Source organism: Arachis ipaensis, chromosome B2 (genome assembly GCF_059453495.1).
Source record: "Arachis ipaensis isolate K30076 ecotype BB chromosome B2, ASM5945349v1, whole genome shotgun sequence".
NCBI lineage: Eukaryota > Viridiplantae > Streptophyta > Magnoliopsida > Fabales > Fabaceae > Arachis > Arachis ipaensis.
This window is the reverse complement of record NC_142437.1, coordinates 118,274,687-118,299,606: the sequence shown is the minus strand read 5'-3', so window position 1 is coordinate 118,299,606 and position 24,920 is coordinate 118,274,687. Positions and strand designations below refer to the sequence as shown.

The following is a 24,920-nucleotide window of genomic DNA, read 5'->3' as shown; positions in this document are numbered from 1 at the left end:
ATAAAATTGTCATAATAAAAAATTAAATTTTTAGAATAAAAATAAGATATTTAAAATATTAAAAACTAAAATAAATTTCTGTCCATTGGTAGGAATAAAAATATAATAGACAATATTAAATAAAAGTGAGGAGGAGTTTGTGGATTAGAAGAATTTTCTTGTTTTACATATATAGCGAAGTTGTTATCCCAAATTTTTTATTTTATTTTATGTTTTTACTTTCAAAAAATAGAATTTAATTTTTATTTACTATCAATACGAAAAAAAAAAACTTTATACATACATCTATTTTATTATTTGTGTATTATCACATTAATAAAAATAATTATTTTTATAATTATTGTGTGAATACTCATAAAATAATCAGAATATATATAATTAGGTTATTGTATAAAAATATTTTATGTTATTAATATATCGAAATTAAACTTCAAAAAGCATGTGTAATTGGGTATTATCCAAACCGACCAACTATTATTATTATTATTATTATTATTATTATTATTATTATTATTATTATTATTATTATTATTACCTTTTAGACCAATAACCCTATAAAAAGAACCAATGGTGGTTAACTAATTCTTTGCCACGGTGAAATTTGAGATTGAATTTCTTCAGAAAAGAATATATACACATATTAAGTTTAAGAGTGTGACATAACAATAAGAGACCATATTGTCTTAGTGGAAAACAAGTAGAAAAATCTAAGCTAACCTTGAATTTGGTCAGAAACGACATATGTAAAGTACCTTGCAACTTTTCAAAGTTACTTATTGAAACAGATAAAATAATAGACTTTTTGATAGTCATGCCGAAGAGTAAGTAAATGAAAATTAAGCAGATATTAGAATATTACTCTCTTATCTTGTGAATTGAGTATGTAACAAACTATCTATAAGAAAAAATTGGTGAACATATTTCAGATCTAATATAAAAAAATTATTGTATTTTTTTTCTCTCTATATATATTATTTATCTTTCATCATGACAGAGTTTCTTAAATATTATTTTAAATGTTATTAAATAAAACAAAGTAAGAATTAATTTACTTTTAAAAAACAAGGGTTTGAAGTATCTACTTTTATTTAATATTTAAAATAAACTTTTTTTAATGATATAGTATCACTGTGTTTTTTTTTTGGTAAAGATATTATTATCTTTTGTGTCAAAACATTATGCATAAATAAATAAAATAACTCATCACAAAAATATGTATTGTGGTCCCTCCCACGATGCAAGTGAACATACATATCGTCATTCCATGAATAAAAAAATTAATTATCTCCATAATAATAAACTAGTGTGATTTGAAGTTCAAACTCATTTTAGTTAGGGTCAAATAGACACTTGAAAACTAGTGACTTGGAAGAAAATTACAAAAACAAAGGAAATGAATACAGAACTACCTCACATCAAGTTTTGGGTAGGTGCAATGGAGCATGTTCTATATTGTCCTTACTTTTTTTTGTTTCTTGTTTCGGTAATTTGGCCAGTGTATTGTCCCTATGTAGGACCAATATATATTTTTCTTTTGGTATTGTAGGACCAATGTTTTTGACTTTGTTTTTGTGGCCCTGCTAGCACTCATTATATGACCTAAATACAAAAGCATGGGGTGTGTGGCCCAACTTGGGGGATACACATTGAAACTCAAGTCTCTTAACAACATTGGGTCCACCATAGAGCTTCATATGCTAATTTTGCTAGCTAATTAATTCTTAAATTATTAGTAAATATATACTAACTATAAGACATTTCAAAACTGTTTGGAGGAATATGTAAGGTATTCATGAAAGAATAAAGAATGAGATTAAAATTGTTTGTCACTATACAATGTTTCAACTTATAAGACATTTTAAAATTGGTTTATCCTCTATAATTGTAATTTACACTAATCATTTGATCTTATACTAAAGATAGCAACTAACAGTGGTGTTGGTGTAGCAGTAGAGATACACACTAGACACTAGACACTAGACACTTCCTTTCCCGGGTATAATCCGAATTCTAGTCATTGAGAGAGTGCCTCTTGGGAGAAGGAACCTAACTATGATGGAATTATGAATGAATGAATGAATGTGATAATCTAAATGGTTAGATTCTCCTGAATGCCAAAGCATGAACCAACAATCTTGCCTCCAACATCAGGAAACTCTTCAAAGCCAGGAATGGGTTTAATCTTACCCTTCCTATCAACATCTACAGGGTACTTCATCAGATGGCCTCTCATTTCTGATACCTCTTTAGCTGAGTATTGTTTCCAATTCAGTTCACCCATTGTTCTAACCCTTGAGACACATTCAAGGCTCTCTGGTTGGAAGAAGCACTCTTCAATTGTCCCTGTGTGTTCTGCCCATAGTGACATCCTATAGCCATGGACCTACACATATACTATATAGTTCAACAAAGAATTCTAATCTAGACATGTAGTAATGTAACTTTAGCACCCTTATGTTTCAGTTGGTCCCTCTTAATTTATTTTTGGTTTTTAGTCCTATAAATTTTGATCATCCTAAATATTTTCAGATATGTACATAGTTCTTTTCTTTCCCTCAAGATCTTTAAAAGAGTAACATAATTTTAAAGATGATCTTTCTTTACCTGTCCACGTGGAGCAGAATTGTTTCTTGCCCATGTATGATGAGGTTGGTAGGCTCCCATTGCAATCTCTGTGTCCCTTCCTCCGTCCATGGAGCGCTGGTTGATGTTTGCAGAACCAATTATCACATATTCATCATCAACTATCATACCCTTTGAATGAACATAAATCATGAATCTTCCATTATTTCGACTTTGTGCCTGCAAAACAAAACAAAAAGGAAGAGAAAAAAACACCCACATAAAATTTACCGCAAGGAGAAATATAAGATCAAGATGCTTACATTGTCGTATAGAATATTTGTGGTACTCATAACCCCATGAATTTTGGTACTTTTTGGCTACTTATTAGTCTAAGAATTATCTAATAACAACTAAGAATTATGAAATAACAACTACTATCTAAATACAAATTTGTCTTTATCAAATATCAAACCTTGCAATTAAACTATTTGATGTACTTTCAAATGAGACAAACTTAGATTATATTCTTTCAAGGGCTCTATCTCTTTGTTTATCTTGACATTAAGCAAACAACAAACAACAACAAAGTCTTAATCTTATCCCACTAGGTAAATGACAAAGGGAAGGTGAGCATTGTATTCTTACCTGTGGACTATTTGCTGGGGGAGGAGCTCCAGTTCCATTAACATTCTCATATATACCACAGGCCTCGCGATTGCCAAGACAGAAAAAGTTCAAATAGTCTTGTGGAGAGAATGCAGTTTCAAGTCCAGTCTCAACCAAAGCATTATATACTGTCTGATACATATTTTGCATTGTTTTGTTCTGCAAAAATATATAAAAACAGTGAGTAAGAAATGCAGTATCCAAGTACTCATAGGCTTTATGAAGTTTAGTTTAACATCAGGATTCATGAAGCAGGTTTGAGTGCTTTTGGAAGATAGTATAAACAAAAAAAATTTGTTTTCTAGTTTTGTTTTTGTTTTTTTGTTTTTTTGTTTTTTTTTTTGCTTTTTCCTTCATAGAATTGTGTAAATAGAAAATATTGAAAATGAAAACCCAAGAATTCTGAACAACTGAGGATTCACTTTCTAGCATAATTTTTGTGAACTTTTTTTGGCAGCTCATACATAACTTTTTGACTCTTGATGGTTGCAATGATATTTCCTAACTTGAAAATTACATTTTATCAAAAAGGGAAACATATAAGTAGCAAAAGACTTGAAGACAGTTGTAAATCACAAGATGATATCCCCTAACTCATTTACTTTCAAACCCCATAAATGGGACAATATTCACTGAAAATGGATTACTAATGCTCAATTGTGTCTATAGGATCAAATTTGTCAAAAGAACCCTATTTTCTTTCTATTTTGCTTCTAATATGTAACTAGGACTATACACTATAATTTAGTTGACAAAAGATATTGATAGTGATAACAAATGTAGAACTCGGTTAAAACTTGTGATGGAGGAAGGTTGCATAAAACTTTGGCAAGAACCACTAGAAAGATTTCAATTTAAACGATTTTACAATAAAGATTGTTGGTATGATACAAAATTCATCGAACTGTTAAAATGACACTTGTTAACTCTTTCTTCACTATCATGATTTCCAATTTTCAACTCTTATTATCAACTTTCTTCAATTTTGATTGGACACACTTAATGCTTTGTTAATTTTGTACCAAAACACTCTGAGCCATTTAGTGGCTATGATGATTTTATTAAAAATTTTGCCTTAAAAATGTGAAAATACCTGCCAATATAGAATCCTTTGGGTGGCAGCCCCTGTTGGAATACCTTCTGGCCACATTGGAATAACAATGTACACTGCAAATCTCTGATTTTCTCTAATCTTTTCAGCAATCTTCAAAGCAATTTCTATTGGAATTAAATTATCAGCACCTGCAAAAACATGAAATATAACATAAACGAGATATCTTTAAAATAGAAGCAACTCATCATTAATTTTCTTCTTTATAATAATTTGTGTTCAAATTATGCAGCACAGTAGGCCAAATAATTGTTGAAGCAACAAGCAAGAATGGTGCACAAAGAGAATACATACCAAGATCCTTATATTGAGTCTGACTCCAATTGAATGAGGATCCAATGAAATATTGGTTCTCTATATAAATGTAATGTTGTGCTGAACGGATGGCCTTCACATATGCTTCATGTATGCTCATGTCAATCATCACATTCTTTCTGCATACCAAGTTCTGTAAAACCACAATAAGCTTAACATTCTCGTGGCGATGGAAGTTTAGACTTGAAAATAAACATAAAAAGGAAGAAATACACAAAAAAGGTCTTGAGTTCACCATGCTTTGTGCTATTTTTGGATCCTTTGGAAATCCCTTGACAGAATTAGAATCAATCGAGCGAAATATCTGCATTTCCAAATTATACAGAATTAATTAGTTTAGTTTAAGTAGCACAAATAAGAAGAAAAAAATGTTGCTTCTAGAAAATTTGAAAATATTCATTCAGGACTAATAGAAAATACCTGAACATGCCAAGCCTCAGGATTATCGTCATCGACACTAGGAACATCATTCACAGTCAAAAAATCTTGAATCCGTTCTAATCTAAGCAGTGCATCATCATATGCATTACCTTTTACCTTTGAAACCCCTTTAGGTTTTGCAGCTCTTAACCATCTCTCCTCAAAGTTTGCCAAAACATCATAAGCCGCTGGACCATCAATTTTAGAGTGCAAGTCATGCCACGGCTCTCGCAGGCAACCACCAGTATTACCCTGTCATTAAATAAACCACAACATAGGAATAAATTAGTCCTTGTTTTCAAACTTCTCTATAAGTAGATTTTAGCTATTAGCCTATTACAACATAGTTTCACCATGATTTCCGGTTGATTCTAAATCTTAGAGTGACATCTTATTTTTAAGTTATATTTTGGTCACCTTTCATCATATATTGGCATTCATTTGTGGTATGTTAGATGTTTGATGGAGAAATGGAGTGACACATGCAATGATGCAACCATTTGGAAACTAAAAATAAGAGATTACCGCGAAACATGGATTGTGATAGTCATCCTTATGCAGTGTCTGCAATGTCCTAAAGAGAGGATGGTATGGATTATCGTATCGCCCGTCACACAAATCAAGTCCACCAACAAATGCTATAATTTTTCTTTTGCCATTTCCAGCAGCAGCATCCACCATTACAGTTTTTTGATGATGTGTATATATTGCTTCAATTTCCTGATAACCAGAAAAGGAATTTTAATGTTCATCTATGAAAGGAAAATGAAAACATCTGTGGGAATGCAGATTCAAATAAAATATCTAATAGCTAGCAAAACTATATTCTGTTTCATAAATTCTGAAATTTGTGACAAAAATTGTTTAGTTACCTGACAGAATCATGTTAGTTGCAAGCATAGTGTGTGCATCATATGCCAAAGTCAATGAAAATCTCTAATAATGTGAGAAATTAAACAATGGAACAAACAAAATATATCAACCAAACCTTTTGTTTTGCCCAGCTATGTCGTTTTCCTGCATTGCGAGAACAAAGCTGCACTTGTACTGAAGAATGCTTGAAAAATTTTCGAGTTTCCTCATCATGAGTTGCCATGAGACCATCCTGAATATAAAGTAGAGAGTTTTGTATAATTAAAACTAAAAGATAAAATCATGCCCATTCTTCTGATAAGCAAAACCCCTGGAGAAGAAAAAATGTTCAAGGATCTTAATCTTTAATTGAAATAAAATAAACAACAGAAATCACATCAGAGAAGTACTAATAGAGGACAAAATGAAGATTTTTCTCTTGTCATATGCATTACCAATATAATCATTTGGCTGAGAGAAACAAGAAGTTGAACGTTATTGGTATGATTTTAAAAAATTCCCTTTATTAAATATACAACTTTGTAATCAAATAGATTGAACAATTTATATTCCTTTTTTACATTTTGAAGTTACACAGTTCTTACAATAAATAAATATTTGAAATGCGTTTGGTGATGAAACTCCTATTTATCCATTCTTATACAGTTTCAGACTCAAGCTCTTTTTACTGATCTTAAAAAAAAATTCAAAGCAAATAGAATATAACTATGATGACAACATGTAGCAATAATAATACCATCCTAACAGGCCTCCCAAACACAGAAATGCAATAATAAGAAAACAAAAGATTGCCCTACTTACCGTTTGTATACCAAGGATGTTTCTTGATGTAGGGTCATCCCAAACAAGGAGAAGCACTCTTACTCCTTCCTGTGACTTAGACCTCAAAAGATGGCCAAGGCTTTCCGTTGGGCCGGCATCCCTAATCAACTGAACTTTGTGCCATACTGACCAGCCCGTGATATATATCAACCGTTGAGCTTGACTTATTGCTTGAAATATGTCAAACCAACACTTTCCATGCACATAATGCATCTCATTATCAAGCATCAAATTAGGGAGACAGCCATCTGGAACATGAGCATCTTGATATAGAGTAACAGTTCCACCTCTCCTCAATGGAAAATAAGTGCCGGGAACCCCGATATACTCAGGACCTGCTCCAACTCCTTGTTGATACATGACTAGTTTATCAATTGGAGTGTACTGTATGGTTAGGCTCAATACAGCACCTTGCTTAACAGGTTTCCCATTACTATTCAAAATCGGGTAGGCCCCTTTTATTACTTCCCCTGAGTGTATTTGTTCGACTGGAATCGCCACAACACCAATGAGTTCTGATCCCACGACGTCACTGTCCTTAACATGAAAGATAACTTCAGCAGCATTATGCGCAACAGGAACACAAAAATGCTGCTCCCAAACGGGGTCCTCACAGTTCTTAATCACAAAAGTCCTCCCAATCACAGCACTTGATACACGAATTGACACATAAGGATCGCTGGTATTGCCCTTGCCCGGACTACCAGGCATTTTGCCAAACATATCCCCCAAAGTTCTGTGGAACATGTCTAGATTTGGAAGATTATTGGCTTCATGAATCCATATATCTAAATTTCCATGTAGAAGCAAAGCTCTCAAAGAAGACCCTTTATAGCTTGCAAGCTGCAAACTCTGGTTACGTGGCGATTCATTAGACACACTAGGCGAAGTCTTTAAATCCCCTACATCAGAGGTAGAACGTCTCCTGCCTGAGAATTTATCCGAACAACCATTAAATTCATCATTCCTCCCATGAAATGGAACTGAATTCGAATGCGCAAAATGTGGTGCAAAAGGGCCAGTTTGTGCAGCAGGAGCAGGGGGTGATGCAGGAGCAGAGGGTGATGCAGGAGCACCGAGCTTGCTATCTGATATCTGAACATTGCATATAACATTTTCCAAAGAAGGACTCCTAGGAGAGCTGGAAATGGGACTCTGACTAGATTGTGATGATACTCCTGGACTTTTAGGACCTTGATGGTAGGGGAAAGTATAATAATGAGGTGGAGAATAAGCTGACTTTTGCCCCGGACTCAGAGGATAGTCCAGCCGTGGTGGAGGCCGCCGTTTAGTTGTTGGCCCCCCGATACTCAGGGGATAGTCTAATCGCGGAAGAGGGCGGTTAAAGGCAACCAATTGAGGCGGAGGGCGGTTAATTGGAGGACCAGGGGAGCTAGAACCGGGGCTGGGTGACACAGGAAGTGAGGTGTATGCATATCTATGGCTACATGGTGAGTGTGGAAGAGAAGGGTGTGAAGAAGGTGATAAAGGAGGTGGAGGGTAATAGTTGTGGGAATATGGTCCCGGAGGATAAGAGAATGAATATGCAGGGTGATGATGAGTTGATGGTGCATGTGGATCAGAACCACCATGTGGAATTGGAGATTGAGCTCTTGCATGATCAGAAGGGCTCCTAGACCTAGAGTTCCGATTTTGGCTTGGAGATCCATTACTATTGTCCATTTTTATCAATCGAAATACTCAAATTGTTCCAAACCCTACTTGAATTGATGATCATGCAAAATTATTCCATAAATTGAATTAAAAACAAATAAATTAAATTAATTATGCACATAGAAAACAATAATAACAAAGGATTACTGCATCTGTACTAGATGGTGAATGTTGATTGAGACGGAAGAAAACGCTAACAAAATTCATGCATGAGAATCCTTTTTAGGAAACTCAGCTGAAAGTTTAAGAGTTTTAATGAAAAGCTTTCACCTTAACGAAGCATTCTGATTCGGAAGCTTCATCAAAAGAAGAAGAAGAATGAGAAGATTCAAAGGCATTGGAGATGAACCACATCACTCTCTCTCTCTCACATACACACTACTCCATCGCGCTCTCGTTTTCTCTTCCCCCCTCTCTCTAATGCATGCCACGTCAGCATGGTCTTTTGAACGAAGGGTACAAAACTCGCGCGAAAATAACGGCACTTTGCAGCAATAATGTGATCAATGTATCAAATAACAACGTTCCCATTTTATTTATTATTATTTTTTTTTACCAAAGATAGGAGACTCGAACCCGCAACCTCTTAACTGAGTATGGGGAGACTATGCCATTTGAGGTATTACTCATTGGCATAAAATTTGGAAAGATAGGAGACTAGAATCCGCAACCTTTTAATTGAGTATGAGAAAAATTGTATATTTATTTATTTTATTTCGTACATTAAGTTAATCTAAGGAGTTTAAGTTTAAATTGATTACTCCACGAATCTAAATTGATTACTGTTGAATTAAAATTTTAATTTTGATATATTATTAATATAAAATAATGTCTAATTACATAATATCAACAAAAATAATTTATTTTTTATCTTAACAGCGTGAATAATTATATAAAATAACAAATATAATTAGATGACTGAATATAAAATTTATATAAAATAATCTTATCTTTCTTTTTTTTTTTCAAAGGTAGATATATATTTCATTAATAATCAAAATGAAATTACAAAAATGACAATTGCTATTGCCAGGTTATTGCTATAGGGCTTCTAACATTGTACTTGCCTGACACCCAAGTCAATGATCCAAATGTTGAAGTGTCACTTATTGTTGTTCCTCCATTTGCAACAAAAGTCACACTATAATTCAATTTCTCACCTAATTTTCCAAACCTCAAATTCCTTGGTTCAACCTTAACTGATACTCCATTTGGTTCTTCAACTTTCACTGTATAAGAACTACTAGGATATCCAACATTTGTGACTACCCTCTTGTATGTAACACTAGAATTTGTGCCATTTATGTCAAATGAGACAGAAAATGAAGGGTAGTTTAGGTCACCAAGTTGAAAAAATGTATCTTTGGAGCATTTGAAATGACCCTTTGAGATTATAGCAATTTGGGTAGGAGTATAGTTAAGGCTGCACAAGTAGTTTAGGTAATCTTTGTTGGTGATATCATAGACTAACCCTGGATCAGAGGCACATTCTGGGTTGACATGGCCTGAACCAAATGCAAAAGGGTTGGCGAATGCAGATGAGGTGTTCGATGCAATGTCTAAAAGAGGGGAACCTCTGTTGTTCACTGTGTAAGCTGTGGTCATCAGTGCAGATTTGATAGCTGCTGGTGACCAATCTTTGTGCACAGATTTGAGAAGTGCTGCTATGCCGGTAACATGAGGGCAAGACATCGAGGTGCCGGAAACTATGTTATATAGCACACGCCTTTTGTCACTCTTAAGCAGGCTTGGAGCAGTTAATGGTGGCCATGAAGCCAAGATGTTCACACCAGGTGCAGTTACATCTGGTTTAATCACATCTGGCCCCACTATACTTGGCCCTCTAGCAGAAAATCCTGCCATAACTGGTGCAGGGTCACCATACATTGTTCCTATGAATGAAATTGAAGCTGTTGGAGATTTGGCAGAGTGGATGTAGTTCCGAATTGCATTGCTTGCTGAGGCACCTAAGGAAGTTGCTGGCAAAATGTGAGAGTCAGCAAAAAGCTCTTCTCCTTGATTCACTAGTAGTAGCATTCCTGCCCCGCCTGCCATTTTCACCACCTCGCCCTTTTCAGTTCTGGAATTCATTCCTCGTTCACAAGCAACTATTTTTCCATGGACTAGCTTTGGATCAAGTGAACCTTTGGTGCAAAATTGTGCTGTCCTTTGTGTTCCTGTGGTATTAGCATGCACAAGAGGCAATTGGATTGTCTTGCCATGATACAAAGATGCCCCTTTGAAAACCTGTCCATTCCCTAGCTTCACTTTGGTTGGAAAGCTTCTATCAGTGTAGCTAGCAGCAACAGTGATGATCCATGGTGCAACATTTCCAACGGTTGATCTGAAAGGGCCCGAATTCCCTGCAGAGCAAGAAACAAAAACTCCATTTTGAGTTGCCCCAAATGAAGCTATGGCAATACTATCATTGTAGTAAGGCTTTGCAATGCCGCCTAAAGAGAGTGACAATATGTCTACCCCATCAGCAACAGCTTGATCCATAGCTGCCAATATATCCGAATTGGCGCAGCCTAGTGGCCAGCATACTTTATAAGCCGCAACTTTTGAGGTATACCTCATTCCACTTGCTGAACCTTTAGCCATGCCGAATAGGCTTGCATTGTTCACCATGTTACCGGCTGCAGTTGAGGCTGTGTGTGTTCCATGCCCTTGAGAATCTCTTGGCGAACGATAATCCAGCGTTTCATTGATTCTCCCGATAACTTTTTCATACCCTTTATAAAAGGCTCTTGCTCCAATTAGCTTCTTGTTACAATTTGAGGCAGAGAACTTGGTCCCTTCTTCACAAGAACCTTTCCATCTAGAGGGTACTTCGGTCAAACCAGTGTCTTGGAAACTGATGTGTTCCGGCCATATACCGGTGTCAAGGATCCCTACGATCACATCAGAGGCCAAACTAGGAGCACTCCAAAGTCCTCTCCCATTTTGTAGGCCAAGAAAATGTGGGGTGTGTGTTGTGTGAAGGGTTAATAGCTCATCAGGCATTGCTGCAAGGAAACCATCAACTTGGTTCAAGTATTCAAGTTGTTTACTTGAAAGATGTGCAGAAAAACCAAACATGTTGGTTTCATAGACATAAAGAAGCTGAGGAGCTATTTCCTCTTCATCTTCTTGCACTGAAACCTCAGTGATGAAATCAATGACAGATTGAAACCATGGTTTAGTGCTGTCTTGTGAATGAATTGAGGATTTGATCTTGGTCTTGTCCATGTGTACTATATATGTCTGTTTGTCCATGATAGCAATTGAATTTGTCACCATTAAGGCCAAGAAAAGTAGCAATGTCCTAGAGGTCATGTTGCCTGCAAAAAAAGGAAAAAATAAAAGAAACAAATCAAACATTTAAATGTCTTTTTTCAAGGTTCTAAATACATGTATGATAAAGGAAGTAAACACAGTGATTTTGACAATGCCCCATATAACCAGTTTTTCTTTCTGTAGGAACATTACTAAAAAGGAAAACTACTTTCATCTCAACAACAGAGAATGCAAACAATGCAAAGAACAATGTATGCTATGTATTGAGAAGGAATGGAGCTAGATTCCCAACCTTTCATGTTGCCCTTAGCACAAGAACATTGAAGGATGCTATGGGAAGTGAAGGATGCTAATACACTCTTAGCATTGAATCTTAAATAAGAACCTGAAGAAGCTACCAAGGCCTGAAAATGTTGAAAGCTTTGACTTTTTTTCTAATACATGTTCATTGCATTTCAACCATGAGTCTACCTTTATCTATTCTTGTCTTCTAATTCACGATTGCATGCTTTCAATTCATTTATAATTATTGATGATAATAATAATAATAATAATATGCACTTCTAGATATACATATTGTAGTAGGGCAAAAAGTATAATCATGTGCCATTGTATATTAAATTGTAGAAATATTTTTATCTATTCGGTGCCAAATCATATCACTGATCCACCACATTATATCAATGACCATCAAAGTTGCTTCTAATTTTACTTTTGGCATTCTTTTATTCTCTTTGCAGAACCTTTCTTATCTTTTGAGATCATAAGAGTGTTTCTTAGTTGAGGTATCCTTTGATATAGTGTTATGACTATCATAGTTAATAAAGGCACACTTTATAGAGAAAATATTTTAGGAAAAATTTCAAGTGTACCAAAAACACCGATATTCTAGTTGTTTTAACTGTTGATTTCAATTAATATATATGATATATATTTTCTATAATTCAGATCAACGGTTAAAATAAAGTACACTTGAAACTCTTCCAATATTTTATATACTCATTTTTGTGTTATACATTAGGCTAATAATACATGTAGGATCTTACTTTCATGAACATCCATTGAATTTGAATCAATGTGTATGTTTGGCATACATAAATTAAAAAAAAATGAACTTAGTTTATTTATTTATTTATTTTTACAACATTGCTATTTTTTCTTTTTTTTTTTACAACTTCTGGGGTGTAGTTGCAAAGTGCTTGATATGATGGCATTGCCTACTTATTCCAAGTTAGTGGAGTTATGGAATTGTCAGAATGAGACCCCAAAAGGGTTTATGCCTCTGAACATCATTTAAGAATGTTTCCAAGTGGGGTGGCAGATAATTGAAGTATTGGTTTTCATAGCTCTCACTCTCATGACATCTCTTTTAGCATGCTTACATTTATGTCATAGGCTCATAGCTAGCTTTCATCATTGTAACACCAATTTCTAGCTTTCTAAGTAAGGCATATATAAAAAACCAAAGCCAGCAATTGTTGTATAATTTCGATTTAATTTTTAAAACATTTTAATATTATAATTTTGAGTGAATCAATTAATTTTAAAAAGAATACACTATCAAAATGATATTCAAAAGCTTACGTCGTTAACAAAAAAAAATTAAAAGATGCTAATAGTAAAAAAATTTTTGAAAAATTTAAAAATACGATAAAAAAAACTAAATATTAATTATATATTCTAAAAAGAGACTTTAAAGTTAAGATTTTAATGCAAATTTTTTTATTGTATTTTCAAATCATTTAGGAACTACTTTGTCAATAATATCTTTCAGATATCGAATTGGTAGTTAATCCTGTTAAAAAAAATTCTACTAAATTAAATAATTTTACTATTTAAATCTTGTTATAATTTTATATTTTACGTATTTAATTTGCTCTTTTAATTTTATATAAAATTTTTATTTTTATTTTACGTTAGTGATCATTGTATAGTTTGACCTTTGTGAGAACTTTTAGTCATTCCTTTGAGTTCAATTTAAGGGATTCCTCATTCACGAGCTGCAAGGTATTATTGAGGATTTGAGGGTGTGAAGTGAACATGCACACAACTCCTCCATTCCATATATATGTCTTTTCAATTATAGTTCTATTTTTATATAAAATTAAACATGCTTTCAGTCTGCTAAACCATCACGTTCTTTTCATTTGTTTTAAACAAAAGTTAATAATAAAAAAATAAAATTCATTTAGTCCCTCAAATTATATCCATCTATGAGTGAAGTACTTTATAGTCCCTTTTTTTTTTTGGGTGTCTATAGTCCTTTTAAAAAATGTTTGCTAATACTAACAAATTAATCTTTCAAGATTATTTTGATAATTTGCTACTCGTTTAATTTATTGAAATTATTTCAAAGCATTTGATATATAACATACCCAAATCTTTTGGCTAAACAAATTTCATCGAGATTTAACAAACTCTACATTACATTACATTCAAAACGATGGATAAATAAAGTTTCTAAACATACATACATTCCATTCACACAAAGTAGGATAAAGAAACCATAAAATAGTTCATGTTTGGTTGCATCTTGAATTTCTAAAGGCCAAAAAATCAATTTTATCACCTCATAACTGATTTTGGATTTTCTCTATTTTGTTTGGTTTAAATCCTAATCTTCTAAAATCATTTTGGGTGATTCTTTTTCTTTTACATTTTAGCAAAATATTTTTAGAAAAATCACCAATACAAAGTGCTTGTTTGAGTGCCATTAAGTTGGCAAAAAAAAAAAAAAATCAATAAATTTTTTTTTTAAGTGTTTAGCAAATTTTTAGTAGTAAAAGTAAAAGTATTAAAAAAATAATATATTTTTTTAGAAGTTATAATTTATATGTTTTTTTAAAAAGATTTTTTTCTATAAAAAAATATTTTTCACATAATAAATATACAAAAAGTACTTTTATATTATTGTATTCAAGGTCTCAAACATTATTGATGGATAAAAAAAATTTTCAATGAAATATCTAAATATAAAATTGTTTTTATTTTTCTAAAAAATTTTTTAAAAAAAGATAACTCGAAAAAAAATTTCTTAAAAAAATAAAAGCTCACCAAAACAAGCTTAAAATTAAAAGTATTGTGTATCTAAATAGATAATTTTTGTTCTTATAGGATCAATAAATTCCCTATAGTAAATCACTTCAATTTGGTTCTTCTACCCTGCCCTGAATTTCTTGATCATATATATAGAAATCAAATTGAATATCATGGAAAATCATGACTAACACAAACTAACACTTTCATTTGATTATTCACAAGACAATATAATGTATTAGAAAATTTCAGAATTAACATGTACACATAAAACCGAATTAAAATGTGAAACTTTAAGGACTATAGATTACAATAGGGCTCCTAACAATGTAACGTGGACTTCTCCAAACAAGAGAGCCAGACACAACTTTCATGCTTGCCATTGTTTTTGCTTTCACCACAACCTTGAAGCTCCTTTGTTGCATAGCCTTTGAGAAAACAAGGCTACTTGGCTTAACTGTAATTTCCACTCCCTTAGGAGCTGTAATGGTAGCATTGAAACTTGTTGGAACAGGACCAACATTGGTAACTCTTCTCCTAAACACACCAAGGGTTGTTTCTTTGTCTTTTTTCACATTGAATTGTATTGTAGGGTAGTTGATAGCATCATGGCCATGTCCTGGTACCAAAGAGGTGCAATTTATAGAGTGTCCTACTAGTACTGATAAATTGGAACCATTGTAGCCCTCATGGCACAGGAATTGGATGTAACCAAGGTCATCCATGTCATAGACTAGACCAGGATTCACGGCTTTCGTTGGGTTTATTTGACCAGCGCCAAAGGCGAATTCGGCTTCCTTGTCTACTCTCTTGCTCATAGGTTTAGCTTCACCAAAACAACATTGGCAAGTCAAGCAATCTTAAATGATATGATGTTATTTATGACTTGAGGCACAAGGCATTCAGGTTTTGCATAAATATTTAGTTTGTTTGCATTAAGATAACACCTCAATTTGGTAATTTAAGTAGTCCTTTAACTTATATTTTGTAAGGTATTTCAATCATTAATTGGTTGAATATTAATCAACTATTATTATTTTAAAGATATATCGTGTGAAATCATTCAAACATTAGCAAAAATTCAATCTTAATAAGGTTGGTCTTTTGAGTCTGCTTTAAAACAAGATTACTAATTATCTAATCTTGGAGTAATAAGACTTGTCTGCTTCTAATTTTTGACCAAATAGTTCATCTTCTAGAGACTAAAATAAAGCATACTTGCAATTTCGAAAACCAAATTAAACATTTACTCCTAGACTTGTTTTTATAGGTTCAAAATACTTTATAATCAAAATTTTTCTTAACAATTTTCACCTGTGGTAATAATGGCAGATCTGATAGCAGCAGGAGTCCAATCTGGGTGAAAAGACTTGACATATGCTGCTACTCCAGCAACATGAGGGCATGACATGGAAGTTCCTGACATTAGAGTGAATTCTGAGAATTGAGTATCTCCTTTCAAACCAGTTATTGATTTCCTTAGTGTATAAGATGCCAATATGTTAACTCCAGGTGCTGCTATATCAGGCTGCATCAAATTTTATTAATTCATCCAAAGTCTAGAAACTATAAATAATAATGCATGAAAATGTATTATTATATATGCAAGTAAATGGTACCTTGAGAATGTTTTTGGAACCTGGATTTGGACCCCTTGATGAAAATGAAGCAGTAAATGGAGCTGGTCTTTTTACTTCATGGCTCTTAAGTATCACTGCTGATGGTGATCTTAATTGGACAACAAATTCATCCAATATTGTTAAATAGTTATTACAAGTTGAAGAAAATGATTAAATTAAGGGCGAAATTTATTCTCTGGAATGACAGTAGATATCTGTAAGCGAAAATTCTTTGTTTAGAAGAAACTTAATGATAAAATTGTTATACCTTGTTGACTTTATATAAGTGGTAATACTTTGACCTATGGTAGTATTAACAATGGTAGCAGGAGCCATGAAAATTTGGGCAACTTCAGGGAATTGTTCATTTTCAAGTATAGTTCCAATTCCTCCATACCCTTTGATAACACCTTCAGTTCCACCAGTTCCTTGTTTGCAGTATACAATCTTTCCTTTCACTTTTTTTGGGTCTAAAGAGTCTTCAAAACAGAAGCTGTCAATGCATTTAAAATGTTCCTTTTGAGTTTTTTTATTGCCAATTTACAAAGATTAATTAACTATAGATTTTATGGACAAACATGAAGAAAATTCACCTAGCACTGTCCTTGCTATCAGAGTTTTTGGCTGCATCTACCCCATTGATTAGAGGGTACTCTTTTTGTTTTGGACTAAAAGTGGTTACTCCTGCCCCCTGCATATTTATCATAGTTGGTATACACAAATTTTTGTGACATCATTTTAGTTCTTAGGAAAAAAAGTTACATCAATTTATCAGCTGAAAGATATGACTGTAACAATATTTACTATATTTCCATTGAAGTGCATATAGGAAAACTTGTTTGTGAAATCAAATTTAAAACAAATGGTAAACTCTATGCATTTTTATGGTGAAATTAGTCTTGTTAGTATCAAATTCTAAATGAGAAACAAAGAAAAAACTTACAGAAACATTCTTTCCATTCCCCAACTCTATAGTACTTTTGAACTCCCTATCAATGCCACTAGCTGCAACTGTCACAATCCACGGCGCAGTATTCGTGACAGTCCCCATAGCCGGGCCATCATTTCCGGCCGAGGCCACAGTTATTATGCCATTCCTCATGGCATGAAATGCTCCAATTGCAATGGAATCCTTCAAATAATTTGTGTCCCCTCCACCTATTGAAATTGATATGACATCCACACCATCATGGATAGCTGCTTCAAATGCAGCTAACAAGTCCATGTCAGCACATCCACTGCTCTGCCAGCAGACCTTGTAAATGGCCAGCCTGGCCGATGGAACTGCGCCGCGAGCAGTGCCTTCGGCCAAGCCCAAGAGACTTGCTTTAGGGACAAGACTTCCTGCTGCTGTTGAAGAAGTGTGAGTTCCATGCCCATTAACATCTATGGGAGACAATATATCTTCTGGATCTTCCATTTTATCAAGCTTGAAGTATCTTGCTCCTATAAGCTTGCTTCAAGTTTGTAATCATCATAGAGAATGAAACAAATATATGAGCAATAGTTAGATAAAACTAGTAGTATCATTCTAATGCTTAAGTGCAATAGTTCTTGTTTAGTTGGTTTTTTTTTTTCAACCACTTTTGTAATAAACCAAAGCAAACTAAGGTTTAGTTGCTTATACTTTAATTAAAATTAGACAACCAATGATATAGACACTAGAGATTGATATTCATATGTCAAATTCACACATTGAAAGTAAAGTAACACATAGAGATAGGGATGTTACTTATTGCAGCCTGAGAAATTAGTAAAGTGATCACAAGTTCCTTTCCATTTAGCTGGAGGAGGACCAAGTCCATTGTCCTTGAAGCTTTGAAACTCTGGAGTAACCCCTACCCTCACCATCACCAATATGGAGAGACATAGATACAGTGTTTAGCAGTTACATTTTTAAGTTGTAGAAATACCATTTATGTAATACTATCTCTGTTTCAAAATAACTGTCAATTCAAACAACCTGGTAGGTTAATTAGTCCAAATATATTAATATTTTAAAGTATATGCAACTTTGTGCAAGTTAACAGTTAAATGAATACTCATATCCAATTGTCTTTGTGTGAAGTTGATAAATAAGAGCCGTTAGATAACAATTTAGTCAAACATGTCAAATCATCTAACAATTCTCAACTAACAAATTCACATGAAGACATCTGCATGTAAGTTTCTATAAACGGAGAAAATATTTGACATCAAGAACCATGGGAATGAAAGTAAAGAGAATGAGAATAGGAAGAAAGCTAGTATGAACCTGTGTCCAAAAGCCCTACAATGGTGTCACTCTCTGACTGCAATTTTCTCTTAGCAGTCAAAGGTAATCCAATGAAGTCCCATGATCTTGTTGTGTGTAGCTTGTGGTACCGATTTGGAAACAATGAAAGCACTTCATCCTTGGCTAAACATTTTATAACAAATGCATTAAAATTCAAAACTAAAAAAGTGTGAAAAAATGACTATGCAAATAATACACTATTATTTATACAAATATGAAAGAATTAGGGTGGAAAATATGACATGCCGGATAACTTTTTGGCTTCATCCTCAGAAAGTTTAGCAGCAAATGCATTAAAACTCTTTGTGTAGCTATATACCAAGGACTCTTTGGCTTCAATGTGGCTGCTAATAAAATAGTAAAAGAAATTTATTATTTCACATGGCTCTAAGAGATTTAGATGTAAATAAAATATGAGACACTAAGTAGAACAAGCCTTAGTTTTTATTCTAATCTTTTGGTCTTGACAGAGCAACAATTATCTAATTAACTTTAGTATCAGAAACTCGACTAATCCGACCGATCAAAACAAGGTCCGTTAAGGCGGACAAGTCTCCGAGTAGCTCGGATTTGAAGAGTGAAGAGCAAGAAAGAGTTGAAAATTAACAAGGCTACCTTTCTTTAACAGTTGATAGAACATTTAAATGTGCCTCATGTGCATTGTCTCTAATAAGAGGATGATCTCCTAAGAAAACAATGTAAAAGTTCTGCAGACAAGAATTCTAGCTTCATTAGTAAAGAAAAAAGTATCAAAATAATATCATAATCAATGAAAAAAAGCATTGCCTTTTGCTCAACACCATTAACTTCAGCATTGCTTAGTAGGATCAAAAGCAATGGAAGCCAAAGAAGAGAAGAGAAGTTGGTAAGTTTATGTGAAAACATTTTTAGTACAGTGACATGTTATTCTCCAAGAATAAGCTTAGCTTATATACCATTAGAAATCATAAAAGAAAAAGGATAAGGATCAAGGTTCCAAACATTTTGCATCTTTGCATACTAATAATTAAATCAAGTTTTTTGGTAAAAGGGAAACTTGTAAGACAGATTAGAGAATTTCTTATTCCTTCTTTGGCAGAACAGTCAATGTATGCAACATTTATATGTATATCTAACATGATTGCTTCTTTAGGAGAAACTTCTATTAACATTCTCATTTTCATAATGTTTATTATTAGTCCTTATCACTTTTAGTTAGTCAATTTAAATGAAGATTAAGTTCCAGTTATGTTGTCTATGAATTCTTATAATATATATTTTAGGTTTAGTTAATTGTTGGTCTCTATAATTTTATTAAATTTACAATTAAATTTTTATACTTTTTTTCCTTTCAATTACGTTCCTACACTATTTTTAATTTTGCAATTAGGTAATTTCTGTGTTAAAAACGTTAAAATTAACGGAATATTTCTCCTAAAAAATATGTCGTCCAAGATCTAATTAGGTTCTTAATTGTAGTCAATTTACGAGAAAATATTTCGTTAACTCTAACATTTTTTACATTGTCTAATTACAAAATTAAAAGTACGGCAGAAACCCAACTCGAAAAAAAAAATATAGGAATACAAATATAAATTTGATGAAACTATAGGGATTCCGTAGAATAATTAAACCTATATTTTATAAATTGAATAATCTAAATTAGTTATTAATAGATAGAAATTAGGCCTATAATATAAACAATTTCAAAATCCAAGAAATGATGAGAAGCAGAAGAGTTTGTGAAGCTTATTTGTTCAGAAGCTTCAAGACATGTATCACTATCTAGATTGTATAGATTATATTGCTTGCAAAGCAAGAAGATAATATGAAACTCCCTCCCTAGCTATGATCCTATTTCTTGAATTCAAATTCAAGCATGTATGTTAAACATGTAGTAGTCATTATTTATCTTTACTTTTGAGGCTTAGCTTGAAATTCAACCTAAATGAGGCAAAGTTGACATTATAATATATGGTATTTGCCCCATTTTACGTGTTGCTATTTATCATGTATGAAACTATATGGTTGAGAAGCTAACATTGTTGCATTAAATTTATTGAAATAAGATGTAGATAGATATAAATGTTGTGCTTCTTCTGCACCAACCTATATATGCTTTTCCTCAAAACATCGTATAAACGAACATATGCATTTTATTATTTATTCTTTTCTTTTTTGGGGAATTCTTTTTCAGCAAAAAAATATGAAAAGTAAGCCATGTGAGGCAACCTCACTTGAATTTAAACTTGAACTAGCTACGATCAAAGGCTAGACTGATTAGCAGAAACATGTTTAAAATTAATTCTCATCTCATAATCTTTTAAGCTACTGCAAAAAGTCAAAAATCATTTCTAGTTTTCAACCTCTATTCATTTATTTATTTAGATGATTACAGCTCAGACTTCAGTGGCTCACATAAAAATCTTTATTCATTGTTCAGTCAATCGAGAGTTGTTTTGAGGGCATCCAACCTGTATTTTCTGTTGCATGTCCGGCTCTCGTCTACCTTCGTAACAACTTGATTTGTGTCATGTTAATTGGCTTTGCAGATGAGCATCATAAATCTAAATGTCCATTGATTTGTGTATCTGTATTTCAATTATTTATCATGGAGGATGCTATTGATATGGATTACATTAACAATTCTGCTCCTCAAAAGATTCAAAATTTCTTAAAAGAGTAGACATGTCTATTCCATGGTATATGATTTCAGAGCTATTTTACCAAGGGGTGACTTGTACCCATTTATAGATGAAATTAAGAAATTTTCTTGGATGGAGTCAAAGGATCCTCTTTCTCCTGAGTCAAAGAGGCCAAAGCTCTTTTAGAGTTATTTCCATTTTAACATACTTCTTTTATTGATGTTTTGTTTAGGTTTTTCTTGGATGTATTTATGGTTTAAGAATTAAGAAGACATGCTATTTCTAACTGTATTTTGTGAATTTGGAAACTTCACACCGAAAGAATTGGGTTGAATTTTTGAAAGAATTTCTTAGTAATTCAATTCTCGCAACAATTGTTCAATTGGGATGAATGTGATGTTATTAATAGTATTTTTAATTTCTTTTACATTAAGAATACAAGATGCAGGATTAAGATGGACACAAATAATATTGTTGCATCTAAGTTAGAACTCATATTTAATTAGATTAAGAGAGAAAATTAAAAAGTATATTATACATGTGAATAGTGAACTAAGATCCTTGTTTTTTCTTATGATGATGATAGATATGTAGAATATTAAGCTATCCAATTCAGTAGCCAGTATTATAACTGTAGAAACAGAGATCATTAACCTAATCGGTATTTTCTTTTATCCGGTTTCAGTGACAATCTCTCTAGTGCATAGCAACACAAGAAAACAATAAATCGAAACGATGTCATTGATAATTTGATATAACACAACTTTATTTATCAAGTACGATTATACTTATAAGCAATTTATTTTATGAAACCAATCTCTACATACACAATAATTTGAATATCAGGTACTCATATCATGCAATTCAAAACAACAGAAATAAATGTAATTAAACAACTTGCATAAATACTAGAATGAGACCCGCGCAATGCGCGGACAGTAAATTAATAATAGTATATAATAAATATTAAAAATTGCTATGTTTTGTAGAATCAAATTAAATATATGTAAACTAAAGTTAAATTTGAAAGGTGCTTTGTTTAAAATAATTTGTAGCACAAAAAATTTGGATATTGGAGTTGTACAAAGTGACATTTTTATTTGGTGATTTGATTTTTGCATTTGTTTTAGTTGCTGGACTTAGTCTTATGTGGCGCTCGTCCTCCTTTTTCTTTATTGGTTATTGTTGGAATTGTTGCTTTCTTCTTTCTGTCGTAGGTTCTTGTGAAGGTATGTTATTTATAAATTGTTGAGTTGTATACACTTTCTATTATATTGTTTGTTCCATCTTTGCATGTATGTTTTTCTTCCAAAGATGTGTCTTGAATTTGTATGGTTTTCTTTCTTCTTACTCTCTTGATGTAGTTTTCCAATGACATATATAATAAAAAGAACAAAAATGTGTAGATTTTTTTTTGAATAAATTATTTTTAATAAAAATAATTAAAATAGTATAAAATAAAATTACCTGTTAGTATTTTTCTTTGACCTACTCTATCAGACAATGTCTCAAGTGATGTAAATTCAAAATAGTCTTGAAAAATATTTAAAATTGGATCTTTAATTTCTTTCACAGTTGTGAGTAAAAAGTTTACTTTCATTGTATCTTTAATTGGCCTATACAGATCATTTGCATCTTCTATTTTTTAATTTTTTATAATATAGACTTTTTCTTGTAATAAATGTTTGAATTTGTTCATCATATTTTTCTTCACAATTATATGAAGATGTGTTTCCTGCCGTGTTAGTAAATCATAGTTAATAATTAGTTAAAAATGAACAATGAATAGCATATTAAAAGAAGTATAATTTTAACGATATTAAAATACAATTATATATAAAGTATTATAAAATAATATAAAAAGTATAAAAAGCAAAAATAATTAAAGTATTTTTTTCGTAAATACAATTTAAAAATATAATAAATATGTTTATTTTGTATCTTTTCATCTAATATAATCATTTCTAAGCAAAGAGACTCTTCTTCATTTGTGGGTGTTAATGTTTTCCATAAATGAACCATGCGAACTTTGATAAACCAATTGTCTTTTTGTTTGGTGATAGGGTTAAGTATGATTTTGGTCCCCAACGTAGGGGCTGAAAATTTATTTCGTCCCTCGCCTTTTTTTTCGCTCCAAAATGGTCTCCAAAGTTTCCGTTTGTTTTAAAACCGTCCTTCGGACCAAAATGCCCCTATCCCTTCTTCCCCAAAATCATGCAAAGCACTAGCACCACTACAACCACCACCACCCACCACCTACCACCACCACCACCACCACCATCATCATCATCATCATCATCATCATCATCATGCAAAGCACCAGCACCACTATCATCATGCAAAGAATCCAGAATTTCACAAATTTCAGCAAAGAACCCAGAATTTCATAAATTTCACCAGAATTTCACCACCACCACCACCACCATGCAAAGAACCCAAAATTTTACAAATTTCAGCAACAACAATAATATTCCAAGAACCCAGAATTTCACAAATTTCAGCATCAACAACAATAATACTCAAACTCAACTCAGCAACAACAATACTCCAAAATCAAAATTTAGTAACAACAATATTCCACAATAAATTTTACAAAAAATCCAAAAATTTCACAAAAAATCCAATTCACAGAAGAAGAAGAAGAAGAAGAAGAAGAAGAAGCGACGGACGGCGGGCGGCGGTGGAGTCGGCGGGAAGAAGAAACGGGCAGCGGTGTGGCGGCGAGAAGAAGAAGCGGCAGGCGGCGGGCGGCGGTTTGGCGGTGGGATCGGCGGTAAGAAGAAGAAGAAGAAGCGGCGGACAGCGGTGCGGCGGCGGGAAGAAGAAGAAGAAGTGGCGGGCAGTGGCGATGCGGCGGCATGGCGTCCCTCTTCTCTCCCCCTCCACCCTCCACCCTTCCCCCCACCACCTTTCTCGGCCCCCTCCCCCCTTCTTTCTTTCTGCCCCCCCGCCCACCCCACCCCACCCCCACCCCGCTTTTGTATCCCCCTTTCTTTCTTTTTTCTTTTTTATTTATTTATTTTATATTTATTTTATTTTATAATTTTTTTAATAAAGGGTAATTTGGTAATAAAAAAATATAATTGGTAAAAATGACGATTTTAAAACAAACTGAAACTTTGGGGACCATTTTAGAGCGAAAAAAAGGCGAGGGACGAAATAAATTTTCAGTCCCTATGTTGGAGACCAAAATCATACTTAACCCTTTGGTGATATTATCTTTAATTGGTAAATGTCTTTGTAGATTACAAATTTTACTATAAATTTTTGTATATTTTATTGTTTTTGTTGATTTGAAAATAATAGTTGATTTGGCAAAAATTGAGTGGTTGATTCTAATATTTTGCTAAGTAAGCGATGTTGCTAACATGGCATTAGTAGAAAAAAAAAATATTTTAAAAATAATATGGGTAAACTTATGTATCTACTTTTATATATTAAGAATAGATAGATTATGACTGATTAGTGTATTATCATGAGTATCATAGCTCATTTGACTAGATTTGTTCAATGAATATAATTTTTACCAATATCGAATTATTTTCAACTATTTTAGAATTAATTTTGTCTCTTTAAATATTTTATGATATATTAACAGTAAAATAGATTTTACACGTATATTTAATTTACGAATTATCATG

General features: G+C 32.8%; 3 protein-coding genes across 5 annotated transcripts; all 3 read right to left on the bottom strand.

The window, feature by feature from the left end:
* Positions 1-1,864: 1,864 nt before the first annotated feature.
* On the bottom strand, positions 1,865-8,842 carry LOC107627883 (phospholipase D gamma 1-like). Of its 2 annotated transcripts, XM_088505055.1 has the most exons (11): positions 8,717-8,842; positions 6,752-8,490; positions 6,066-6,182; positions 5,603-5,797; positions 5,078-5,329; positions 4,893-4,961; positions 4,637-4,790; positions 4,325-4,473; positions 3,211-3,390; positions 2,605-2,802; positions 1,865-2,383 (listed from the first exon to the last, which is right to left on the bottom strand). In XM_088505055.1, exons 2-11 carry the CDS (start codon positions 8,453-8,455, stop codon positions 2,090-2,092), a joined length of 3,312 nt encoding a protein of 1,103 aa, XP_088361181.1. In that variant the 5' UTR covers positions 8,456-8,490; positions 8,717-8,842; the 3' UTR covers positions 1,865-2,089. The 2 variants fall into 2 exon arrangements, with proteins under 2 accessions (XP_088361181.1, XP_016186184.1); XM_016330698.3 differs by lacking the exon at positions 8,717-8,842 and having other exon boundaries at positions 6,752-8,571.
* A 555-nt stretch (positions 8,843-9,397) lies between these two features.
* LOC107626028 (subtilisin-like protease SBT1.1) lies at positions 9,398-12,262 on the bottom strand. The gene is made up of 2 exons (XM_016328797.3): positions 12,018-12,262; positions 9,398-11,769 (listed from the first exon to the last, which is right to left on the bottom strand). Exons 1-2 carry the CDS (start codon positions 12,022-12,024, stop codon positions 9,470-9,472), a joined length of 2,307 nt encoding a protein of 768 aa, XP_016184283.2. The 5' UTR covers positions 12,025-12,262; the 3' UTR covers positions 9,398-9,469.
* Positions 12,263-14,949: 2,687 nt separating this feature from the next.
* On the bottom strand, positions 14,950-19,723 carry LOC107627882 (subtilisin-like protease SBT4.14). 2 transcript variants are annotated; one of them, XM_016330697.3, is made up of 11 exons: positions 19,442-19,723; positions 19,271-19,362; positions 18,902-18,999; positions 18,635-18,778; positions 18,113-18,218; positions 17,324-17,837; positions 16,974-17,071; positions 16,649-16,873; positions 16,381-16,489; positions 16,076-16,289; positions 14,950-15,587 (listed from the first exon to the last, which is right to left on the bottom strand). In XM_016330697.3, exons 1-11 carry the CDS (start codon positions 19,538-19,540, stop codon positions 15,055-15,057), a joined length of 2,232 nt encoding a protein of 743 aa, XP_016186183.1. In that variant the 5' UTR covers positions 19,541-19,723; the 3' UTR covers positions 14,950-15,054. The 2 variants fall into 2 exon arrangements, with proteins under 2 accessions (XP_016186183.1, XP_020972047.1); XM_021116388.2 differs by having other exon boundaries at positions 18,902-19,002; positions 19,442-19,664.
* Between the last annotated feature and the right edge of the window lie 5,197 nt (positions 19,724-24,920).